Here is a 22,576-nt window from a genome sequence, read left to right as displayed (position 1 = left end):
CAGTGGAACGGAATACAGAGCACCAGAAATAAACCCACATATATATATGGCCAATTAATTACAACAAAGTTGCCAAGAATATACAATGGGGAAAGGATAGTCTCTTCAATACATGATGCTGGGAAAACTGGACAACTATGTGCAAAAGAGTGAAACTGGGCCCCTATCTTATACCATACACAAAAATCAACTCAAAATAGATTAAAGATTTGAACATACTCCTAGATGAAAACATAGAGGGTAAGACTCATTGGCATCAGTCTTGGCAAAAGTTTTTTGAATTTGACACCAAAAGCAAAGGCAAAATGAAAAAAAAAAAAAAAAACTAAACTAAAAAGGTTCTGCACAATAAAGGAAACCAGCAACAAAATGAAAAGGCAACCTACTTGATGGGAGAAAACATCTGCAAACATGATAAGGGGTTAATATCTAAATATATAAAGAACTCCTACAACTCAATAATGTATTTGGAAATTTTTATAATAAAATACTAGGTGGGCGGGGGGGGAGGCGGAGTAAGGACTTTAAACTTGACCAGTCACGTAAAGGAAAATCATGGGAGGCCTCTGAGAGAGGTAAATGACATATTTAAGGAGATATACAAAACTAAATATGATAAAGGTGAAATTATAATAATCTAAGAGAGAAATAGGAAAATCCTGGATTACTCTGTGGTAGTAGAAATAAAAAGGAATATTTGATACTTGTTGGAAGAAGTGATCAGATTTGACCCTAAGCTTATGAAACAAATACAAGCAATTATTTGAGTAACACTTGATAATTTTTACTTCAGAAGAACTGCATTTCAGATATTTCAGTAATAAAGAAGAAATACAGATTCAACAAAACAAGAGGAGAACTCAAAAACACCAGGGCCTACCTTCCTAAAATGGGGTCTGAAGAATGAAGACAGCAAACCCAGACTGATTCATTAGGTCTTTCTGCATTAACATAGAAATACCTTTAGTGTAGAAAAAGTCACAGGACTCTCAAATATGAGAGGAGGAGAGCAGTTCCCTGGAATACACAAAACATGATACAGATACATGAGATCCCTGCCTGCCTCAGGAACTCTGCCTGGGGGAAGAGTGGATACTGCCTGCATCAGTGGATAAGATGCTATCAGGTCTGCTCTTTGATAGCATTTAATACAGTATTTAATCCTTTTCTTATTATTAAGAAAAATCTATTCATCATATTAAAATCTTACTGGTGGAAAAAAGCCATCCATACAGACTGAACTTTATAATTCTTTTATTCCTAAAACATAATTCAGTTTTGCTCTCTCCCCAATGAAAATGTTCCCCATTTTCTTCCACGCCCTCTTGATCAAACTATTTTCAAACTGCTCAGTAACTTTCCATGTGACTTTAAGCTACCTCCCTTTCTCTCCCTCTCTCTCCCTTTCTCTCCAATCAGGAAATTACTATAAAGGAAATTCAGAAACCTTGTCTATAATGATGATCTGGATGTGAGCAAGTTTATGGGTCAGTTTTCACATGGAATGCCAGATGACAGAAAAACAGGAAAGAATATTTTGTAAATCTGCAAAACACTACATTATAGTCACCTGAAAGGGAAAAATGAGTCTGTAAAAGTTACAAACTACCCTCCACAGTTTCTTTATATACTAAAACTGTGAGGAAAAAAGTTACGTACTCATTCTTCATTAGGTAATTCTAGTAAAAAAAAAAAAAAATTGTTAACATCAATTTTATTTTTTTATACAACTTGACTGACAAAACACAAAGTAGGCAAATGAACCATACAAACAAAAATCTGAACAGGGTAGAGCCACAAACTGGCATCTGGGATAAATCTTATTGGTTATATATTTGAAAGTACAAATCTGAGCACAGGGAAGCCCCTTTTTATTATAACACTGCCAAGGACAATTTGGTTTTCACTTGAAACCACAACTACCAAAGGCTGGATAACACTGTATCACCATCAATGATTCAACAACAAAAAAGAGTAAGTATCTAAAGGGGAACGGTTTGGAAAGCATCACTTCATGCTATGAGTTAAATTGTGCCTTCCTCCCCCTAATGAAGATAGGTTCAAGTCCTGACTCACAGTATCTGGGAATGTGATCGAATTTGGAAATAGGGCCACTGCAGATGTAATTAGCTAAGAGGATATACTGGAGTCAGATGGCCCCTAACCTGATATAACTGCTGTCCTTATAAGAAGAGGACCCCATGAAGACACAGAGATAAAGGTGGGTTTTTCCATAATTCTCAGTGGACACCAGCTAGGTGTCCTACAATTAAATCATTACACTAACACTCACAAGTTGCAAAGACTCCACATGCTAAGGTCTCTCAGTCCACACAACTGACCCCCACTTCAAGCACCAATCTCAAGTCCTAGACTGTCACCTGTACATCTGACCAACCATCCATAAGTCAGGTCCCCATGAGTCCCCTCCCAAGTTCAATAATTTGCTAGAATGGCTCACAAAACTCTGGGCCACACTTTATCCACATTTACCTGTTTATTATAAAGGACACAACTCAGAAACCGCCAGCTGGAAGAACCTGGAGGGCAAGGTACAAGGTAAGAGGGTGTATGGAATTTCCATGCCCTCTCTGGGCAGGCACATCACCCTCCCAGTACCTACAAGGACTCACTAGTCCAGAAGCTCTCCAAACCCCTTCAGTTAGGATGTTTCTATGGAGGCTTCATTACTCAGACATGAGTGATTCAATCATTGGCCATTAATGATTAAATCAAACTCTAGCTCCTCTCCCTTTCCCAGGGAAGGGAGTGGGGCTGAAAGTTCCAAACCTCTAGTCACAAGGATGGTTCCCCTGACAACCGGGCCCCCATCCTTTGAGGCTTTCCCCAAACATCACCTCATTAACATAAACTCAGGTATAGTTGAAAGGTGTGTGTTGTAACAAAAGATGTTTCTTTCACTTTTATCACTCTGAACTGTTTCAGGAGCCAGAAACCAAAGCCAAATATTTTATTAAAAGATCCTCCTATGACTCTTATCACTTAGTAAATGACAAAGGTTTTAGGAGCTCTGTCCAGGAGCTGAGGACGAAGACCAAAATACGTGTGTCTTATTGTATCACACTACGACACGGCAGAAGGTGAGAGGATAAATTGTGTGTCCGGGGCCACTCAGTTCACGGCGCTCTGTTACAGAAGCCCTCACAGTGAGCACACCCAAGATCAAGAAAAATTTTCAAATCTGAATCTTGAATAATTTTAAAGGCAAGCTGTTCTTAAGTGTGAAAACTTGGAAGTCTTTCAGACGATGAATGGCTAAACTGTGGTACATCTATACAAAGGAAGATTATTCAGCAATACAAAGAAATGAGTTTTCAAGACAAAAAAAAGAAACGGAGGAAACTTAAAGGCATGCCATTAAGTGAGAGAAGCCAATTGGGCTAGGTGTTAGATGATTCCAACTATACACATTCTGAAAAAGGCAAATCGATGTAGACAGTAAACAGATGAGTCGCAGGGGTTCAGTGAAAGGAGGGAGGGGAGACAAACAGGCAGAGGAGAGAGGATTCTCAGGGCAGTGAAACTACCAGGCACGATACAGTAAGGGTGGAAACATGTCATTATACATTTGTCAAAACCCACAAAATGTACAACACAAAGAGTGAATCCTTACGTAAACTACGGGTTTTAATTAATAATAATGTGTAAGTATTGGTTCATCAATTATAACAACTGCACCACACTAATACAAGATGTAAATAGGAGAAACCGTGGGAGTGGGGGGCGGGGGAACATAGGGCTGCAGACTTTTTATTTTCTGATTGAGAACATTAAAATAACCACAATAATGACTACTATCTATGAGCAACATCATTTTATAACAGAAAGATCTTATTTAAAACCAAAAAGTTTGGGGCGCCTGGGTGGCTCAGTCGTTAAGCATCTGCCCTTGGCTCAGGTCGTGATCCCAGGGTCCTGGGATCGAACCCCGAGTTGGGCTCCATGCTTGGCTGGAAGCCTGCTTCTCCCTCTCCCACTCCCCCTGCTTGTGTTCCCTCTCTCACTCTGTCAAATAAATAAATAAAATCTTTAAAAAAAAAAAAGTTAGGAGGATGTACTCTTGTGATACAGAATAGTCCTTCCTTGATAAAAAGATGGCTCAGGAACAGAATATCTGTCAAAATGAAATAGAAGTAGCTAGGTAGACAGATGAAATATTCTCTTAATTACTTTCATTTAACCCCACACCAAGGAAAATAAAATCATGAACTGGCCTAGTTAATGCACTGCTTTTAGAAGATCATTATTCAACTAGTGCTAATAATATCCCTGAAAGAGAAGTAATAGTAGTGCTATTCCCATTTATAAATGGGGTAACTGACACTTAAAAGAAGTTCAGCAACTTTTCCAAGGTGACATATACCTTGCAACAGCAGCTAAACTTGAACTGTATAACTGTACTAAAGATTATGCTCATGACATGATAGCATCCTAGTGCAACTGTATAGCAAGCAACTGGCATGAGGGATGGGAGGCTGAGAGAGAGATCAGGACCAGAGGTTAAGAGGTGGAAGTCATCCATAAAGAAACAACAGCTGAAGATATGAGGGGCGGGGAAGAGCATAAGGAAGAAAGAAGGGAGTGAGGGAGTGAGTAAGGGCTGAAGGACACATTAAGGTCATCTCTTCTGGCTGAGGAGAAAGGAAGAGCTAAGTGTACAAAGGAGGGGCAGCCAGAAAAGAAGCGAACCAAAAATTGTCATCAGGTTTGAAATTGGGGGCCATCGTCTTTGACTCTCTCCCCCTAATCTACAACATTCACGCAGCTTGAACACATTACGTCCACATATATATGTTTTCAAATCTGTCCCTTACTTTGCATTTTTTCATTACCCTAGTACATGTCTTTTATCAATTTTTACTTGGAATTGTTCAAAGGGCCTCCAAACATGTCTCCTTGTTTTCCTTCTACCTGCCTCTAAGTAATTCTACCTGTTTGTGTAGCCACATTTTCTTTTACTCCTCCCCCCACAATTCCCAATAAATGTGAACTTACACACACTGTTCAATTCTTGATTTTTTTAACTGTCTTGAATATATTTTCATATCCACGTGTGGAGATCCACCTCCTCTTTCCAAAGGCTGCATAGTACTCAATTATAAACATATAATCACCCCCCCAAAAAACATTTCTATTGTTTCCAGACTTTTGTCATTACAAATTTTAGCATCAACTTCTCAAGTTTTAACCATATTATTTACAGAATAAGCAAGAATTAAAATCTGAACACTACTGAGCATTTCTATCCCTCCCTTAAGTATATATACTTAAGTATATTAAGTATACTTAAAACATTTTATTTTCATAATAGGAAGCTATTGATTCTTACATATCAAACTCGGCTTTTAGTATGCTTTGTAATTTTCTTATTGAAAGTTGGACATGACATACTAGGTAAAATGAACTGAAATAAGCAGGCCTTTCGCGATGTGGTGGTGAGGCGTGGAGGTGGGAGGGGAAGTGTTAGTCCTATGACTAAGTCCTATAGTCCTCAGTCTTTGAAGGAGCTTGTGCCCCTGGACCATAATACTCACAAGTGCTTCTTGGTCTCCACCCCCAAGGTGGGACAGGGTGGCTAGAGGATACTGGAGTTTGTATTTCTACTTCTCTTCCCCCAGGTAGAAGACTAGAGGCTAGAATTGGGTATTTCCCCTTTCCCAGGTCGGGTAGGCTCTGACAAAACCAGGTAGGATAGGCTAGTAAAATAGTTTCTCTTGAGGGTAGGCCTTACCAAAAAGAACAGAATGCTTTGGACTTATTTCAAACTGGCTATTTTTCCCCTCCCTCTGCCGGAAAGCAAGAGATTTTTCTCACTCTTCTGTGTGGAAACCTGGTAGGGTTTTTGTCAGTAAAACTCACAAAAGTATGAAGACCTCCTCCTAGGTGTGGGGTGTCCTGGAGTTATTAACTCTCAGACTTGTCCACACTGAGCCTCCAGCAATTCATCAATTACAGTTCCTGTTTTGATACTCCAAACTGGTTCCTGAGAAGGTTTCTGCTTGTGGGTTTCTGCTCTACCTGTCTGGCCAATTTGGAGGGCAGCAATTTGCCTTGTGACCTCAGTTCTCTGATCGATCTAAGAAGAGTTGTTGACTTTCAACTTGTTCTGCTTTTTATTTGTTAACAACAGAGTGATGACTTCCAAGTTCCTTTTTATAACTAGTCATCTAATTAAAGTCTTTTGTTTCTAATAATATTCATTTGATTTTCTTAATTTCCAGGTAAAAATTTGCTTATTTTGCCTTTCCTTTTCAATAATATGCCTACCATGTATTTCTCTTATCTAATTGCATCAGATAGTACTTATACACAATGCTAATTAACATAGGCATGATAGGAGGTAACCCTATCTTGTTCTTTAATAGGAATACTTCTGTTTTAATACTGTACTATTAAGATGCTTATGTAAATATTTACCTATTCCCCTCTAATTAAAAAGTTCTAAAAATCTGAAAGATGTTGAATTTTGTCAAATATCTTTCATTATGTGCCTTCTCTGTATATAAAAAGATGATTATATGGAATCATGTGTGGGTTGTAACAGAAATTATACTAGCAGCACTTTCATTATGCTCAGTCTTGAAGTCTGAAACACTCCTTGTCTTCTCCAGAATTAGCATCATATTAATTAGTATTCCACCTAATTAAATAACCTTTAGGCACATAATGCTATTCCTTATCTCCTTACTATCAACTGAATATAGTTGATATTATTCCTGTTGCTTTCACATGTATCATTTTTTCATACTTTCCGATTTTTAAATAATCTATTTATGATTCTATTGTAATTATTTGGCTCTTTTTACTAATCTTAACACATTCGGAGTTTTTATTCTTTTAAACCTTACGGGGGGTTTGTAATATCTTCAAATCACATCAAATTAATTACAAACCTAACAGAATGGTAGGCAAGGCATTACTTACTAGAGCCTAGCCAACTGCTGCCATCATAAGCTTGTGGTGAGCAGAGCTGAGGAGGTTTTACTCTGATACCCAGCCTTGTAACTGTAAAAGTAGACATTTTTAAGGAAGAGTTTCTACGTACTACATACTAAGAGTAGTAAAAGTGTTGGTGATTCTTTTTCCTTAATCCTATTTCTATTTCTCACAAATTCTTATTTCATTATATTACTTTCATTTAAAAAAAACTAGTGTTGTTATAAAAGATAAAATCTTACAAAAGAGAGATGATGGTAACTTTGGAGAGAAAAATTTCAGTAAAACGGAAGCCATGAGAGTTTGGAGTGAAATCATTTCCCTATTAAGGATAGAAATGAGACAATTGTGAACATTTTCAAATGGATTTTGGTGGCTTTTTGAAGACAGAAATGAATTAGTGACTACCTTCTGTCTCTCTTCCAAATTTTCCTCATATAATTTCTTCAAAGTTTTTTTTGACATTATCTCTCTGATTATTATCCATATATCTTCTATCAGGAAAAAAAGATCATAACGGACTGGAATCACCTGATGGGGCTGAGTCTATTATTAACATACTGACCATGATCTGTTTCACTGAAGAGCAGAAGGGAGTACATTCCAGATGTGTGAGCCAGCATGAATGGAAGTGGGAATGAGCACATGACATTTAAGGGACTATAAAAAAAGAATCCCGGTTTACAGAGGTGCGGGTATGTTTTGGAAAAGATGGACATACAATGTGATAGTTTTGATGGGACCAAACATGGAGAAGCTTGAACACAAGGCTTAGAAGTCTACACTTTCTGTAAGAAACACGGATCCCCCGGAAGAGTTTTTTTAAAAGATTTATTTATTCCAGAGACAGAGAGAGAGAAAAAGTGGGGTGAGGGGCAAAGGAAGACAAGCAGACTCCCCGCTGAGCGGGAGCCCAACACAGAGCTCAATCCCAGGACCCTGAGATCATGATCTGGGCAAAAACCAAGAGTCAGACACTTAACCAACTGAGCCACCCAGGCGGCCCCCCTCCCTGGAGCATTTTTAAATAGGGGTATCATATTATGAAAGTGATTTCAGAGGAAGATCAGCCTTATGATGGTGCATTAGCTAGATCAGAGAATGGCAAACCTACCAGACAAAAGACCTAGGGGACTATTAAGAATGCAAAGACTCATGGGGCGCCTGAGTGGCTCAGTTGGTTAGGCATCTGCCTTCAGTTCAGGTCATGACCCCAGGGCCCTGCTCAGTGGGGAGTCTGCTTCTCCCTCTGCCTCTGCCACTCCCCCTGCTTGTGCTGTCAAAATAAATAAATAAAATCTTTAAAAAAAAAAAAGAATGAAAGGAAAATGAGCATCAACAATTTCATATCTCTCATTCTCTTCTACTGATTCAGTCAATAAATTTTTCCTGAGTACCTTCCACATTCTAGATACTGAGCTCTAAGGATACAACAGGGAATAAGGCAAATATATCTGCCCTCAAGGGGCTTACAGCAAGTCATTTTTTTTTATCCAATGAATTTTTCTTTAAATTCTTATTTTTAATAAATGCCCTCCAAATATTTTCTAAGTATTTTTAAATGTAGCAGCACTTCACCTGTAATATAAACTTCAGAATGTTCTGCTTCAGAATGTTTTAGAATGTTCTGTCCTCCCTGCTCCCATAGTATGCCTTCTTCATAGTATCTATCACGCAAGAATCACTGATTTCCTTACCTCCTCTCCCACTACATGACTCTAAGCTTCATGCTTGCGGAAACCATGTCTTAATGGACACTGTTTCCTCAGAACACCCAGGAAATTTTAAGAGAGTGCAGTGAGTTAGTGAATAAAGACACAGATTTTATTTGGAACGATGAATAAAACACGGAATTTCCTTCTTCCATTTCCCAGATATAGCTAACAAGTGGTTTCAAGAGTCACTTGATCAGGTGTGCTTCTCAAACTTTTCCACCAACTAAACAAAGCAAATGAGAGGACAAATGTCTCCAGTGCTGCAACTGGCCACAAGTATGAAATAGCTTTTAAGTCACATTCATTCAGGTACTGTTCTATGCAGTAGGGATATAACTAAGGGTAGACCTTACAATTAGAGAGGTCAGATGAACAGTAAGAAGCAAGAAAAGGTCCTTACTTACCATTTTAGCACAATAAAACTTTATTTTTTTATAAATAAAACTTTCTAAATTTCTTTTTTATTTAATAATAATCTTTTATGCTTAATATTTTTAGGTCCCATTTAAGAATTCCTTCTTGATGAAAGTAATGAAGATATTATCACATATTTTCTTCTAAAATTTTAATATTCTGATTTTCAATTTTAGGTTTTTAATCTAATGAATTCATTGTTTGTGTATGTGCGAATTAGGAACTTAACTTTTTTTTCTAATTTCAATATGGCTACCCCAGCATGACTTCCAAATAGTTCATCCCTTCCCCACTGATTTGTTACACCATCTCTGTCATATACAGAGTCCCTACAAATATCAGTCATTCTTGAACTCTGTCATGTGTCTCCCTGATCTATTTCTGTTCTAATTACTTTAGCTTTACCAACTAATTAAGTGAATCCCCCCTCTTCATTTTTCCTCCTAAATAATCTTGACATTTTACCTTTCCATATAAATTTTAGGATCAACTTGCCAAGTTCTGCAAGACAAACTTTTGAATTTGGTTTGAAGTTATATTGCATTAACAAATAGATACTGAAAATATTTGCCATCTCCAGGCGATTGCATCTACTCATCTATTTATTTAGATTTAAGTTCTTTAATAAAGTTTATAACTTTCTCCATAAAGTTCTTACACATCTTTTATTAGATGCATCCCTGAGTAATGTACTTCTGTTGCTCTTATGACTGGAAATCTTTTTAAAATCACACTGTCCAAACATTTTTGTTAAGGAACAGAAGCATGATTTATCTTTTTTAAAGTTACCTTGTATCCAGCAACAGTGTTGGTAGTTTGCATAAAGCTTTTTCTTAAATTGTCCATATAGACAATCATCTGTAAATAAAAAAAGCTTTCTTTCTTACTTTCATTTCTTATATTATTTATTCTTTTCTTATTTTACTGGCTAGGAATTCTAACATCGTGTTTCTAAGTTTAAAGACTATGCTTCTAACATTTCCCCACTAAGTATAAGACTTTATTGTGGAGTTTTGAGAGATATCCTTTACCTGGCTAAAGTTGTTCTTTTCAATTTGTAGACTCTCAAGAGTTTATGTCAGTGTGAGCAGTAGTGGTGTTAACTTCTGTTAGTAAGTGCTAACTTCAATCATTTTTCCTCTGGCTATTGAAATGATTATGTGTAATAGACACTGTTCACTGTCTATTTAATATCTGCTCTATGAGTCTTAACTCATTCTGACTAGATTTGCATATTTTCAGAACATGTCAACTTTCATGCACACACTCTAGGTAAGAAATAATCCAATTATCCCTGACCTTTGTTTCATAAAGAAAATATGAATAATGTAACATAAAAAGATAAGCAAATTTACTTGATTTAAGCCTACTAAAAATTGTAAGATAGGGGCAGATGGCTAAAAACAAAACCCAAAATATTACAATTTTTATCTCATATACATAATATATACTTATATACACATAAATTATATATAAGTCATATAACATATATATTCTAAGATCAAACAGGCCTTCTAAGATAGAGATAAAAGACATAAAGTACAATTCCATTTTAATATTTGATTTTGAATTACAGACCAGCATTGGTATAAATGCCTTATTGCAGACATCTACAAAGGAAATGTTGCATAGCCCAACTTTTAATTTATCTTTTAGTCACCACCACTTAAGGAACTTTCTTTAATTAAAACCCAATGCTATACAAACTAAACTTTATAAATAAACAGAGCTATGCATCTGAATTTTTAAATCCTGCATTTCATGGAAATTATTTCAGTCAGCAAATAAACCAACCAGACATCAGTTTCCTAGGTTCTTAATTCCACTAAGTGTCAAACTTTAAAAATATGTTCTTGGAACTGGAGGGTGTTATGCTGAGCAAAATAAGTCAATCAGAGAAAGACATGTATCATATGACCTCACTGATATGAGGAATTCTTAATCTCAGGAAACAAACTGAGGGTTGCTGGAGTGGGGGTGGGGAGGGAGGGATGGGGTGGCTGGGTGATAGATATTGGGGAGGGTATGTGCTATGGTGAGCGCTGTGAATTGTGCAAGACTGTTGAATCACAGATCTGTACCTCTGAAACAAATGCAATGTATGTTAAGAAAAAAAAAAAAGAAGATAGCAGGAGAGGAAGAATGAAGGGGAGTAAATCGGAGGGGGAGATGAACCATGAGAGACTGTGGACTCTGAAAAACAAACTGAGGGTTCTAGAGGGGAGGGGGGTGGGAGGATGGGTTAGCCTGGTGATGGGTATTAAAGAGGGCACGTTCTGCATGGAGCACTGAGTGTTATACACAAACAATGAATCATGGAACACTACATCAAAAACTAATGATGTAATGTATGGTGATTAACAATAAAAAATTTTTTTTAAAAAGTCTACCATAACAGGAAAAAAAAAAGTTCTTATTAAAGAAAGCTGAATTTTAAAAACTGCAGATTTATAAAAAAAATGCATTTGCATTAAAATTTTTATATGAAAGAAGGGTGGAGAAAAAAGGGGGGAGGGGAAAATTTTGTATGAAAGGATTTTTTTTTTGAAACTTTTTTATTGAAATTAAGTTCCACTGCCAAGTGAAGAGGAAATGAAGCAAACAGAAACACTCTACAATTATTCACTAAGGAAGCACAACTGAATTTACCAAGGCTGAATTTGTGCTCAATTTTTCAGAACCATATGTATTGGATTTTACCTGTATATGACTCTTTCCACAACAAGCAATGCTGAAAAGGTGAAAAATACAAAGAGAATTCCACTTGAATAAATACAAGTTTCTGGTATCTAGCATAGTTCCATACCCCCTCTAATTTTCCATTCTTTTACTGATGCAGAAGCAACAAATCTTGTTTCAATAAGAAATCCTCAACAGAAGCTTTCACATTCAGCTGTTAATCAACTTTTCAGGAAAGTGTCACTGCATAATACCTATAGCAGAAAACTTCTATAATTTGATTTAAGATTCTTAGTGAAATTGGATTAGCTTTTCAATGCATGGTGTTTTTTATACTTCTATTTAAAGGCTGTTACTAAAGGAGCTTTAAAAAGGTTAAGGCTTAGGGCAGGGATAAACAGTTGAGCCCATATGGAGAACTCAAAGTCTATAGAGGTTAACCAACTTCAAATCATCTGTGAATGATGATTTTCACAACTACCATACCAAGCCCCTCATCTCACGCATAGAGCCAAACCACGATCAGGCAGAAAACAACACATAGCTGTCTGCAGTTAGGTCCACCTATAATTAACTAGCACACTTCTATTTTATGGCCACTAAAGGTATACATACTAAAAGCAAAATATCCATCAACAAACAAAATTGAGGAGAGCGACGATCAGATCTTTACTACAAAAAGCCTCTTTTTCTGATTATTTAGAAAAGCAATTTTCATTTATTAAGGAAGTAATCTGAAAACTGCTATTGCTACCCCAAAAAATGTATTAACAATATTCTTTGTCCCTTAAGAAAAGCTCACTACACATGTGAAAACTGCAGCAAAGTCACAGCAGGCTAGTCTCTCTAGGTAATGTGCTGTACAGGAATATGACCAACCTGAGCCCAAGTAAGGGCAACCCCTAGCTGTGTGCCTTAAAACACATAATCTCTTCTGAATACCAGGTTTCTCACTGGTCCCATGGAGTAATAGCATCTGTCTCACAGGACTGTTGTGAAAGTTAAATGAGATGAGGCATATATCAATGTTTATCAGTACCAAGTTAGATTTTTTTCAAGTATTAGAAGCACATTCTTCTTCCCTCTCCACCTCTGAAAAGAGCACATATTTGCAATTAGGCTGCATTTTTTAAAGGATACTAACCTTTAATGTAATGTTAATCATTCATCTCCCTTCCACAACTGAAAAAAAGACTAGTAATCAAAGATAACTTTAAAATCGAGGCAACAGGGTAACAGGCAGCCTACACACTACTAAGGAAAGTACAGTTGACCTTTGTTGCCCAAAACCATCTTCTCCTTAGTTTAACATTTAACAACTGTCTCTTCATTCATCTCATAAAGATTCTGAGGGACCCTCTAAGTTGTGAAAGATGCTAAATTCATAAGGCACTAATAGAATTCCTACAGTCATGGAGCTGATGTAGAACTTCAAAAGATTCCCTTGGTACCCTATAGTGCTAAGAAAGTCAATAATTCGGTACATTTTTGTATCTAATGTTAAATCTGAAGGGACAACATGCATAAAATAATACTCCAGACAAATGTACATATATGATCACCCTACCCATGATATTACTTCCAAATAAAATGCATGCAAATGACCTTTTCCTTCAGAAGGAAAATAACTTTGTTCTTTTTTGGGAAGGAAGGAAGGAAGGAAGGAAGGAAGGAAGGAAGGAAGGAAGGGAGGGAGGGAGGGAGGGAGGGAGGGAAGAAGGGAGGGAGGGAGGAAAGGAAGGAGGGAAGGAGGGAGGGAGGGAGGGAGGGAGGACACCTAGTGCCCAGATCTTGGTTTCTAATACCATTCTCCAATAAAAGAAACCTGGGCTCCTTGAGAAATGGATGACTATTTTAAGACTGAGGCAGGAAATATCAAGATGAGCCTGGAGTATCCTGTAGTGCTTACTTAGTAAAGTAGTACACAGAGCTCAGAACAAAACAAAACAAAAAAACCACAATGATGGGAAAACATCAAAGGGACAGAAGATCTGACTGAAATAACTCTCAATTTGGAGTTGGGACAATTTGAGCAACAAAGTAGTACTGGATTAAAATCCAAAATATACAACAGATATCCATAAGTAAATACTGATATAAATAAATGGCTGCATAAAGCAATAAATGAGAGAAAAGAGACAAATCTCCACACAGAAGAATTAAGAAAAATGTATGTAGATGTCCCACTCTCAACAAGGTGGGCTTAAATGTGGGCTGTGCATAGCCACTTCCTTCCAGAGAGTATAGTAGAAAAAGGAGGGGATAAAAAACAGTATTTTGCAGTGAAAAACCCTAATACTACCTCCACCAAGTGATTAAGGTTAACATCAAAAGTGATAAATCATGCTGATGGTATATACCCTTGACATGATGTGATGAAGATGGCCCTTTACCTCTGTGGTCTTCTTCCCCAAAAGACATCACCCCGGTCTATGGGTAAAATATCAGACATTCTATAAAACATCTGACGAGTGCTCTTTAAAACTGTCAGGATCATCGGGCGCCTGGGTGGCTCAGTCGGTTAAGCGACTGCCTTTGGCTCAGGTCATGATCCTGGAGTCCCGGGATCGAGTCCCACATCGGGCTCCCTGCTCGGCGGTGAGTCTGCTTCTCCCTCTGACCCTCTTCCCTCTCGTGCTCTCTATCTCTCATTCTCTCTCAAATAAATAAATAAAATCTTTAAAAAAAATAAAAAATAAAAAAAAAAATAAAACTGTCAGGATCATCAAAAACAAAGAGTCGAAAAGCCTGTCACAGGCAAGAGACACCTAAGGAGACATGACTGCTGAATGTAATGTGATATCCTGGATGGGATCGTAGAACAAAAACAAGGAGATCAGGTGAAAACTAAGGGTATTTGAAAAAACTGTGGGCTTTTGTTAATTATAATGTATCAACATGGGTTCATTATTTTTGAGAGATGTACCACACAAATGTAAGACATTAATAATAGAGGAAACTGAAGGTCAAGTACATAGGAACTCCTTACTATCTCTGCAATTTTTCTGTAAATCCAAAAAGTGTTCTAAATTTTTTAAAATATCTAGTAAGAAATAAATTATAATGTTTAATATACAAGTTAACATTATGACCCTCATTTTGTCCCAATGTAAGTCAGTCACTCTTATTTATACATAAGGTGTCGAGGAAATGAAGTAGACCTGCCTTCAAAAAATCTGAAAGCAGAGGCCACCTTTCAGTATCCTGCAATGTACTGCAATTCACATGTGTGCCTAAACAGTTTAACTAAATTAACCCTCACAAGAACACACAAATGGTTTATTTTGAACCATTTATTTATACTTTATTTCAGGCAAGAAACAGCAGGTTGAATATTAATAATGCAGGCATAGCAAGAAGCAAAAGTGACATTTCTCCCATTCCCAGTATGAGTTCTTTATCAATCACAACATAAAGTTAAAAATAAATGATGTGGGGCACCCGGGGGGCTCAGTCAGCTGGGCATCCAACTCTTGGTTCTGGCTCACATCGTGATCTCAGGGTTGAGGTATTGAGCCCCACATTAGGCTCCATGCTCAACCCGGAGTCTGCTTGTCTCTCTCCCTCTGCCCCTCCCCCTGTGCTTGCTCACTTGCTCTCTCTCTCAAATAAATAAATAAAATCTTTAAAAAAAAATGATGTTTTTAACTAATATAATCTGCCTAGAAGTAGGCCAAAAAAATTCACAGGCCTTCAGTGGATTTTTATTAACATAATGAATAAACAAAAGTTTGATACATATATAAAAGATATGTTTTTAAATAGCAACAAATTAAGGAGAGGGAACGATGGGTTTATATCCATTATTATTAATGATGAACCCTGCCTGGGGCGCCTGGGTGGCTCAGTTGTTGGGCGTCTGCCTCCAGCTCGGGTCATGATCCCAGGATCCTGGGATCGAGCCCCGCATCGGGCTCCCTGCTCAGTGGGAAGCCTGCTTCTCTTTCTCCCAATCCCCCTGCTTGTGTTCCCTCTCTCACTGTGTCTCTCTCTGTCAAATAAATAAATAAAATCTTTAAAAAAAAAAAAAAAAGAATGATGAACCCTGCCCTTAATGTATGTTATGCATCAAGATAACAGCTAACGACATTATGAAGACTTCATAATTAGCACAACATATATCCAGATTATAAAGATAAATCTTTATTATTTTTAGTGATGTTTAAAGTCAGGTTATACCCAAACTTTATTTTATGACAATTCACAATCCATAAGGACAAAAAAGCAGAAGCCTTTACAGATGTTTGTAATCTGCATTCTTATATTTATTTGTTGGATTCTGTTTTGAAAATGAAACACAAGAAAAAGATATAGTCTCAGTATATGCTCAACAGCAAATGATTTCATGAATATAAACAATGTTCTCATTAAAATTGTGAAAGTATAACCACTGGGAAAGAAGCCACTTTGTCAGGATAAAAAGACTCTAAGGTTTAAGAGTTAGCACTGCACATGAAATTCATTTTCTCCAAGGCAGATGAATCCAAAAACATACAAAGTGCTACAGGATATCACTGGTGTGGTTAATTTCATAGCAACAAGACCTTGAACAAATACAAGAATATTTAAACTATAATGAGATGTGTAGCAACTATAGTACAATATTTAAGTGACTTAGCTCTAAAACTGGACTACGTGAGCTAGAAGATTAGCTAGAGAATTTATTAGCGATAAGACTTTGGACATGTTATTAATCTCTATGAGTTATTATTATCCCTAGAATGGTGATGAAAACAGTCTCTACTTCATAGAACTGGAAAAACTATTACAAGAGATATTTCATTACAGGACTTAGAACAACACTCGGGACATGGTAAGTACCCAAAAAAGGTTAGCTATTAGTGGCCATCATTATGGGAGAAATCATGAAAATCTTTTATACCACAACAAAACCCATTAATTATCTTTTTGTAAAGAACTTCAAAGTTATCAAACTTAGGAATGAATTACACATTTTTCTTTTACAAATAAGTAAGATTTCTAAATCTGCTGGCCTGTTCTGGGCTATTTTATAGAGACGTAAGTCTTGGGAGACTACTCCATCAAGATCTCCTGCTTACTTAGTGCAAGGCTATATTCATAGTGTTGGCCACAAACAGCTAACAAACGATACATCAAAACAGCACCAAAAAATAGCGTACATACCCTCAAATCAGGAGAAAAGTTGTCTGCAGAAGTTGAAATGGAGTCCGATGATACTACAGAAGCTGATTTTGTATGCACTGAATTCTCTGAATGAGACGTGGAAGCACTACGAAATACAAAAGCAAGTGTGTTTCAACAATGGGGGCTTTAAAGAACAATTTCAGAACTTTTACTAATTATTACTCCATTATTTATTAAAACTTCCATTGCCAACCAGTCTTACTTTGCCTATTCAAGCCTATCTCTAAATATAGATAAATTACAAACTCTCCATACCTGCAGGGATAAGTATTCTCACCACATTCCCTCTGGATAGACTTCCCCAGTACTCCTGAATAAACTCTGGGCTAATGCTTTCTCTTTATTCAACCATCCATTCATTCATCCAATGACCACTCACTGAATGATCCAATATATAAAACCATTACACCAGGCACTAGGATTTGGAGATAAATATGATATAGCTTAGCCCTCATGTTCATGAAGCTCACAAACTGTGGCAGAGACAAATAAATAAATGGTGTATTGTGATAATGACACTGAGCCCTGTGAAACTGAATAAAGGAAGCCCCCTTTGAAACAGGAGACAAGAAGGGGGAACTCTCACACCCTACTACTCTTTGCAGCCCTCTGCATTCCCAACAGGAAGAAGCCTATATTTTACTACCCCAGTAGGAGGAAGATTTTCTCCTTGCCTGACAACAGCCCAGCCAAAGAGAGACTGTCACAACTCAGCCAAATAAAGCCACTATACTTCAAACACCCAGTTTAGTCCAATGGGCTTTGTGTTTATAACACAAAGTTTATAACTGCTTCTCTGAATGCCCCCTTTTCCACATTAAAGAGTCATTCCTTTCCTTTGTTCTCTAGACTTGCCTATGGTTTTGCCATAACTTGCATGTCTCAAATTGCAATTCCGTTATTCCTCAATAAATCCATTTTGCTGGTAATGTAACTGACAGTTTTACTTTCGAGGTTAACACACTACAAGCACAGAGAGAGACACAGAGACAGAGACAGAAACAGAGAAAATGCACTGTGGGAGAAAGGTAAAGGAAGAACCCAACTTTACCCAGGAAGTTCAGGGAAGATTTCACAGAGAAGATGTTCTTTGAACAGTCTTGGAAGACAGGAAATTGCCAAGCTGACAAACAAGTAAGGGAATTCTAAAAACATACAAATAAAAAGCCCTGCAAAGATACAGAATAATCAAAGAGCCCAGAACACTTGAGAAACTACAAAGAGTTCAACAGGGCTAGAGAAGCAGAGGGACAAAAGCTATAGAAAGATGAGCTTGTCTCTGCACCTGTATCTTTCCACCAAATCAAATTCTGTATAAGCCTGTCTTAAATATCTACTTCTTCCATTAAATAATTAAGTAATCACAATTTAATTAATTACCCCAATTACCCCAAAAGGGAGAATTGTGTCTTCATTTTCCACAAAATCTACCTCAGTGCCTATGTATACTGTTAACGAGTATTATGTTTGTTAAATTCCAAAACATAGTGACAATATACCTATGCCACAAACTGAATGATTTACATCATTTCCTTTTATCAGTAAAACAAATTTAAAATTATTTAAAGTAAAAAAAAATGGTGGAAAAATCTCAGACACATTGAAGTTTAAAGTTCTAATTAAAAAATATATTTTTCTAAAGCTCCATTCCCAACATAATGAAAGTCTTCCTCACACCCAAAGTCAAAATTTTTTCATTAGATTTTGATAAAATAATCCATCTTGAGATGTGATACTTAAAAACCAGATTGTTCTAAAATTTGTCCACCATAAACCTGCCTGTAACAATAACTAAGTTATTTATACAATGTGAAAATCATCTCCTCCAAAAAAAATTGTCACCTCATTTTCTCTTGTTCCATTTTTAAGCTTTACTGGGGTGTGACTGTTAAAGCAGAACTGTGTAGGACACATGAAGGTGTACAACATGATGTTTTGATATATGTATACACCATGAAATGAGTACCACAACCAAGCTAACGAAAACATCCATCACCTCACACTACCTTTTTGTGTGTCGGGGGGGAGAAAATTTGAGATCCTCTTTTGGCAATTTCAAGTATATGATACAGTATTACTCACAACAGTCACCATGCTATACATTAGGTCCCTGGAACTATTCACTTTATATCTAACACTTTGTCCCTTTTGCTCAGTATCTCTCCATTTCCCCCTCTTCAGATCTATGGTTTGGAAATATTTTCTGTTTTAAAGATTTTATTTGAGAGAGAGAAAGAGAGAGAGAGAGAGCACGAGAGGAGGGAGGGTTAGAGGGAGAAGCAGACTCCCCGCCGAGCAGGGAGCCCGATGCGGGACTTGATCCTGGAACTCCAGGATCATGACCTGAGCCGAAGGCAGTCGCTTAACCAACTGAGCCACCCAGGCGCCCAAAATATTTTCTCATATTCTGTAGGTCCTTTTTTCATTTTGTTGTTTCGTTTGCTGTAGAGAAACTTTTTAGCTTGACGTCGTCCCACTAGTTTATTTTTGCTTTTGTTGCCGTGCTAGTGATGTCAAATCCAAGAAACCGTTCTCAAGACCAATGCCAAGGAGATTTTCCCCTATTTTCCTCTAGGATGTTTACAGATTCAGGCCTCACATTTAAATGTTTAATTCATTTTGGTTTGATTTTTGTGTACGGTGTAACATCAGGGTTCAATTTCATCCTTTTGCATGTGGATATCCATTTTTACCAAAACCATTCTACATTCTTGGCACCCTTTTCAAAGCCAAGTTGACTGGATATGTGTGGTTTTATTTCTGGGCTTTCTATCCTATTCCATTGATCTATGTGTCTTTTTATGCCAGTACCATACTGTTTTGATAACTACAGCTTCGAAATATAGTTTGAAGATAGGAAGTATGATGCCTCCCCCTTTGTTCTTCATGTTCAAGACTGCTTTAGCTATTTGGGGTCTTTTGTGTTACCACAATGATTTTAGGATTGTTTTTTTCTATGAAAAATGCTACTGGAATTTTCAGAGAACGCGTTGAAAATGTAGATCACTTTGGTCAGCATGGACATCTTAAGATTAATTCTTCTACTCCATTAACACAGCATAATTTTCCATTGATCTATGCCTTTAGTTTCTTCCATCATAGTTTTATAGTTTGCACAAGTTTTTAACCTCCTTGGTTAAATTTGTTCCTAAGTATTTTACTCTTTCTGATGCTACTACAACGGAACTGTTTTCTTAATTTCTTTTTTGGAGGATTTGTTGTTACCATATGGAAACACAACTGATTTCGGCATGTAGATTTTGTATCCTGCAACTTTCCTGAATTTGTTTATTAGTTGTAACAGTTTCTTGGTAAAGCCTTTACAGTTCTCCATTTATAAGATCATGCCATCTGCAAAATGTTTGGTTTTGTTTTTTTTTTAAGATTTATTTATTTATTTATTTATTTGACAGAGAAAGAGAGAAAGCACAAGTAGGGGGAGTGGCAGGCAAAGGCAGAGGGAGAAGCAGGCTTCCCCGGGAGCAGGGAGCCCGATATGGGGCTCAATTCCAGGACCCTGGGATCATGACCTGAGCTGAAGGCAGACACGCAACTGACTGAGCCACCCAGGCACCCTGCAAAATGTTTTTATATATTCATACAACGTGAAAATCATCTCTCCCAAAAGAAATTCACTTAAATGGATTAAAAACAGTATTCCAATTGGAACACTTCATAACATTTTTTCAAATGCAAACATATATTTATTTTATTAACTATTTCAAGGTATGACTGTAGTTGTTATTTGTTTATATCCAACAACGTATAATATTACACAAAGGAGCAGTCATAAGAAATTCTATTTAGTTTTATAATGTAAGTATAGAGAAACTGACAGAGAATGTTTTCTCCCTTTCTTCTTTTTTCTGTTTTGTTGTTGTAGCCAATTTCTTACTAATTAAATGCCATCTGTGTTAAAATAACAGGTAAAATAATCAAACTTTGGCACAGTACTTTGAGAGACATTATTTGTTGCCTACTCCGTATATATACATACCTCTTTTTTTTCCCCCTGACTTTGATTAGGGCAGTTTGTGCCCAGTCCAACATGACATGCCTGCTTTTGGCTCCCCTGTGGCTGGGAGAACCATGTGACACAACTATGGTCTATGAGATTTAAGAGGAACTATGTTAATAGTTACGGAAACTTTTTATTTTCATAATAAAGGTGAGCAGGAACAGCAGGTTAGCCCTTAACCTTTCCTACTTTTTCTTGACTGGAACAAGAACGTAAAGCTTAGAAATACTGTAGCCATCCTGTAAATATGACCAACATGCTGGCCTATTAAGAACAGGGAGCCAAATAACAGGAAGAACGTAAGTCCTCATGGTATCACTGAGCAGTTGAATCCACACCAACTCCCTACTTATGGGATTTTTTTATGTAAAAAAGTGAAGTTCAGTTTTTTTAAGATTTATTTATTTATGAGAGAGAGAGAGGTAGAGGGCATGCACGAGTGGAGAGAGGGTGCAGAGGGAGAGAATCTTCAAGCAGACTCCCCGCTGAGCATGGAGCCCGAGGCAGGGCTCGATTTCACAACCTACGAGGATCATGACCTGAGTCAAAACCAAGAGTCAGATGCATAACCAACTGAGCCACCCAGGCACCTCTGAAATTCAATTTTTAAAATCACTGTAATAGAGTTTTATATTCTGTATAGCCAAACACAGTTCTAAATGATATGGCAACCAGCACCTCATAAAGTCTATTTTGGACAAGTTCAAATGTATGATACTACTTGTTATACATATGACCTTCTGAGAGAAGATAAAATTAATGGCAATAAAACACAATTTGGAATTATGGGTAGTATATTACTTAGAAAAAATAATTTTGACAGAGAAGCTATAATAGCATGTCCCACTGAGAAACCAAAGGGTTCTTTAAAGTCAAAGTATGAAGTAAATATATCTAAGGGAAATAAACAAAACCAGGTTCTGTAACTAATAACTTGCAGTCTCGGATTCAAAGAATCAGTCCTTCAAGCATAAATGTGGCAAATAGCTTTTAATTATTAACTTCTCTTTCCAGACATGCATAAACATGGGTAGTAGATATTATAATCCACCGTGTTATATGTGAAGAAGCACTGATGTGTAGTTCAATGTGACCAGTTTACAAAGGTTTTAAACCCCAGGCAAGCAAGGAGAGACTGGAAGAGACAGGGCTAGGGTATATCCTAGTGCTGTTCTTGTGATGATGGCAGACATACACATACGCATACACACCCCAGGAGAACTACTCAAAGTTCTCCTGGTATAAACAGGAAGTGCTGCTCTTTAGGCCAGAATGGAGGTGGCCACAGACACCCTAGAAAGCAGAGCTCTATTTTCAGTGTTTTTTTCCTTCTGTCAGATGCGCTCTGTGCATGCTTCTGATCGCCACGGGCCACTGGTATAATACAACCTAATGTCCACTGCTCCCTTGCTTATGTTGAGGTCAAACTCTCTATGTTGATCTTTTATGAACCATTCCACAAACAAGCTCTGTATTTCCCTGAATGCACATCTTTGCGCATGCCATTCCAAAACAGAATGCCTCTTTATCCCCATCTATTTATTAACATCCTACCGACTCTTTAAGACCCAGTTAAAAAGCAAGCTTTCCAAGAAGTCCTCCCCTGCTGTTCCAGCCAGAACTAACC

At 37.2% G+C, this 22,576-nt stretch overlaps 1 protein-coding gene across 6 annotated transcripts in view; it reads right to left on the bottom strand.

Annotated features, from left to right (window-relative positions):
* The window catches only part of MTMR2 (myotubularin related protein 2), a 114,557-nt gene that overhangs the window by 54,597 nt on the left and 37,384 nt on the right, over nucleotides 1-22,576 (bottom strand). For all 6 annotated transcript variants that reach the window (XM_025893422.2, XM_073887132.1, XM_025893423.2 and 3 more), the window contains one exon: nucleotides 16,911-17,016. In XM_025893422.2, the coding sequence (XP_025749207.1) occupies nucleotides 16,911-17,016 (106 nt within the window). The remainder of the gene's footprint in view (nucleotides 1-16,910; nucleotides 17,017-22,576) is intronic.

Source organism: Callorhinus ursinus, unplaced genomic scaffold, assembly GCF_003265705.2.
Source record: "Callorhinus ursinus isolate GAN/ISIS: 27379988/994484 unplaced genomic scaffold, GSC_fseal_2.0 scaffold76, whole genome shotgun sequence".
Taxonomy (NCBI): Eukaryota; Metazoa; Chordata; class Mammalia; order Carnivora; family Otariidae; genus Callorhinus; species Callorhinus ursinus.
The sequence above is the reverse complement of the archived record's forward strand: the minus strand, read 5'-3'. Positions and strand labels throughout refer to the sequence as shown.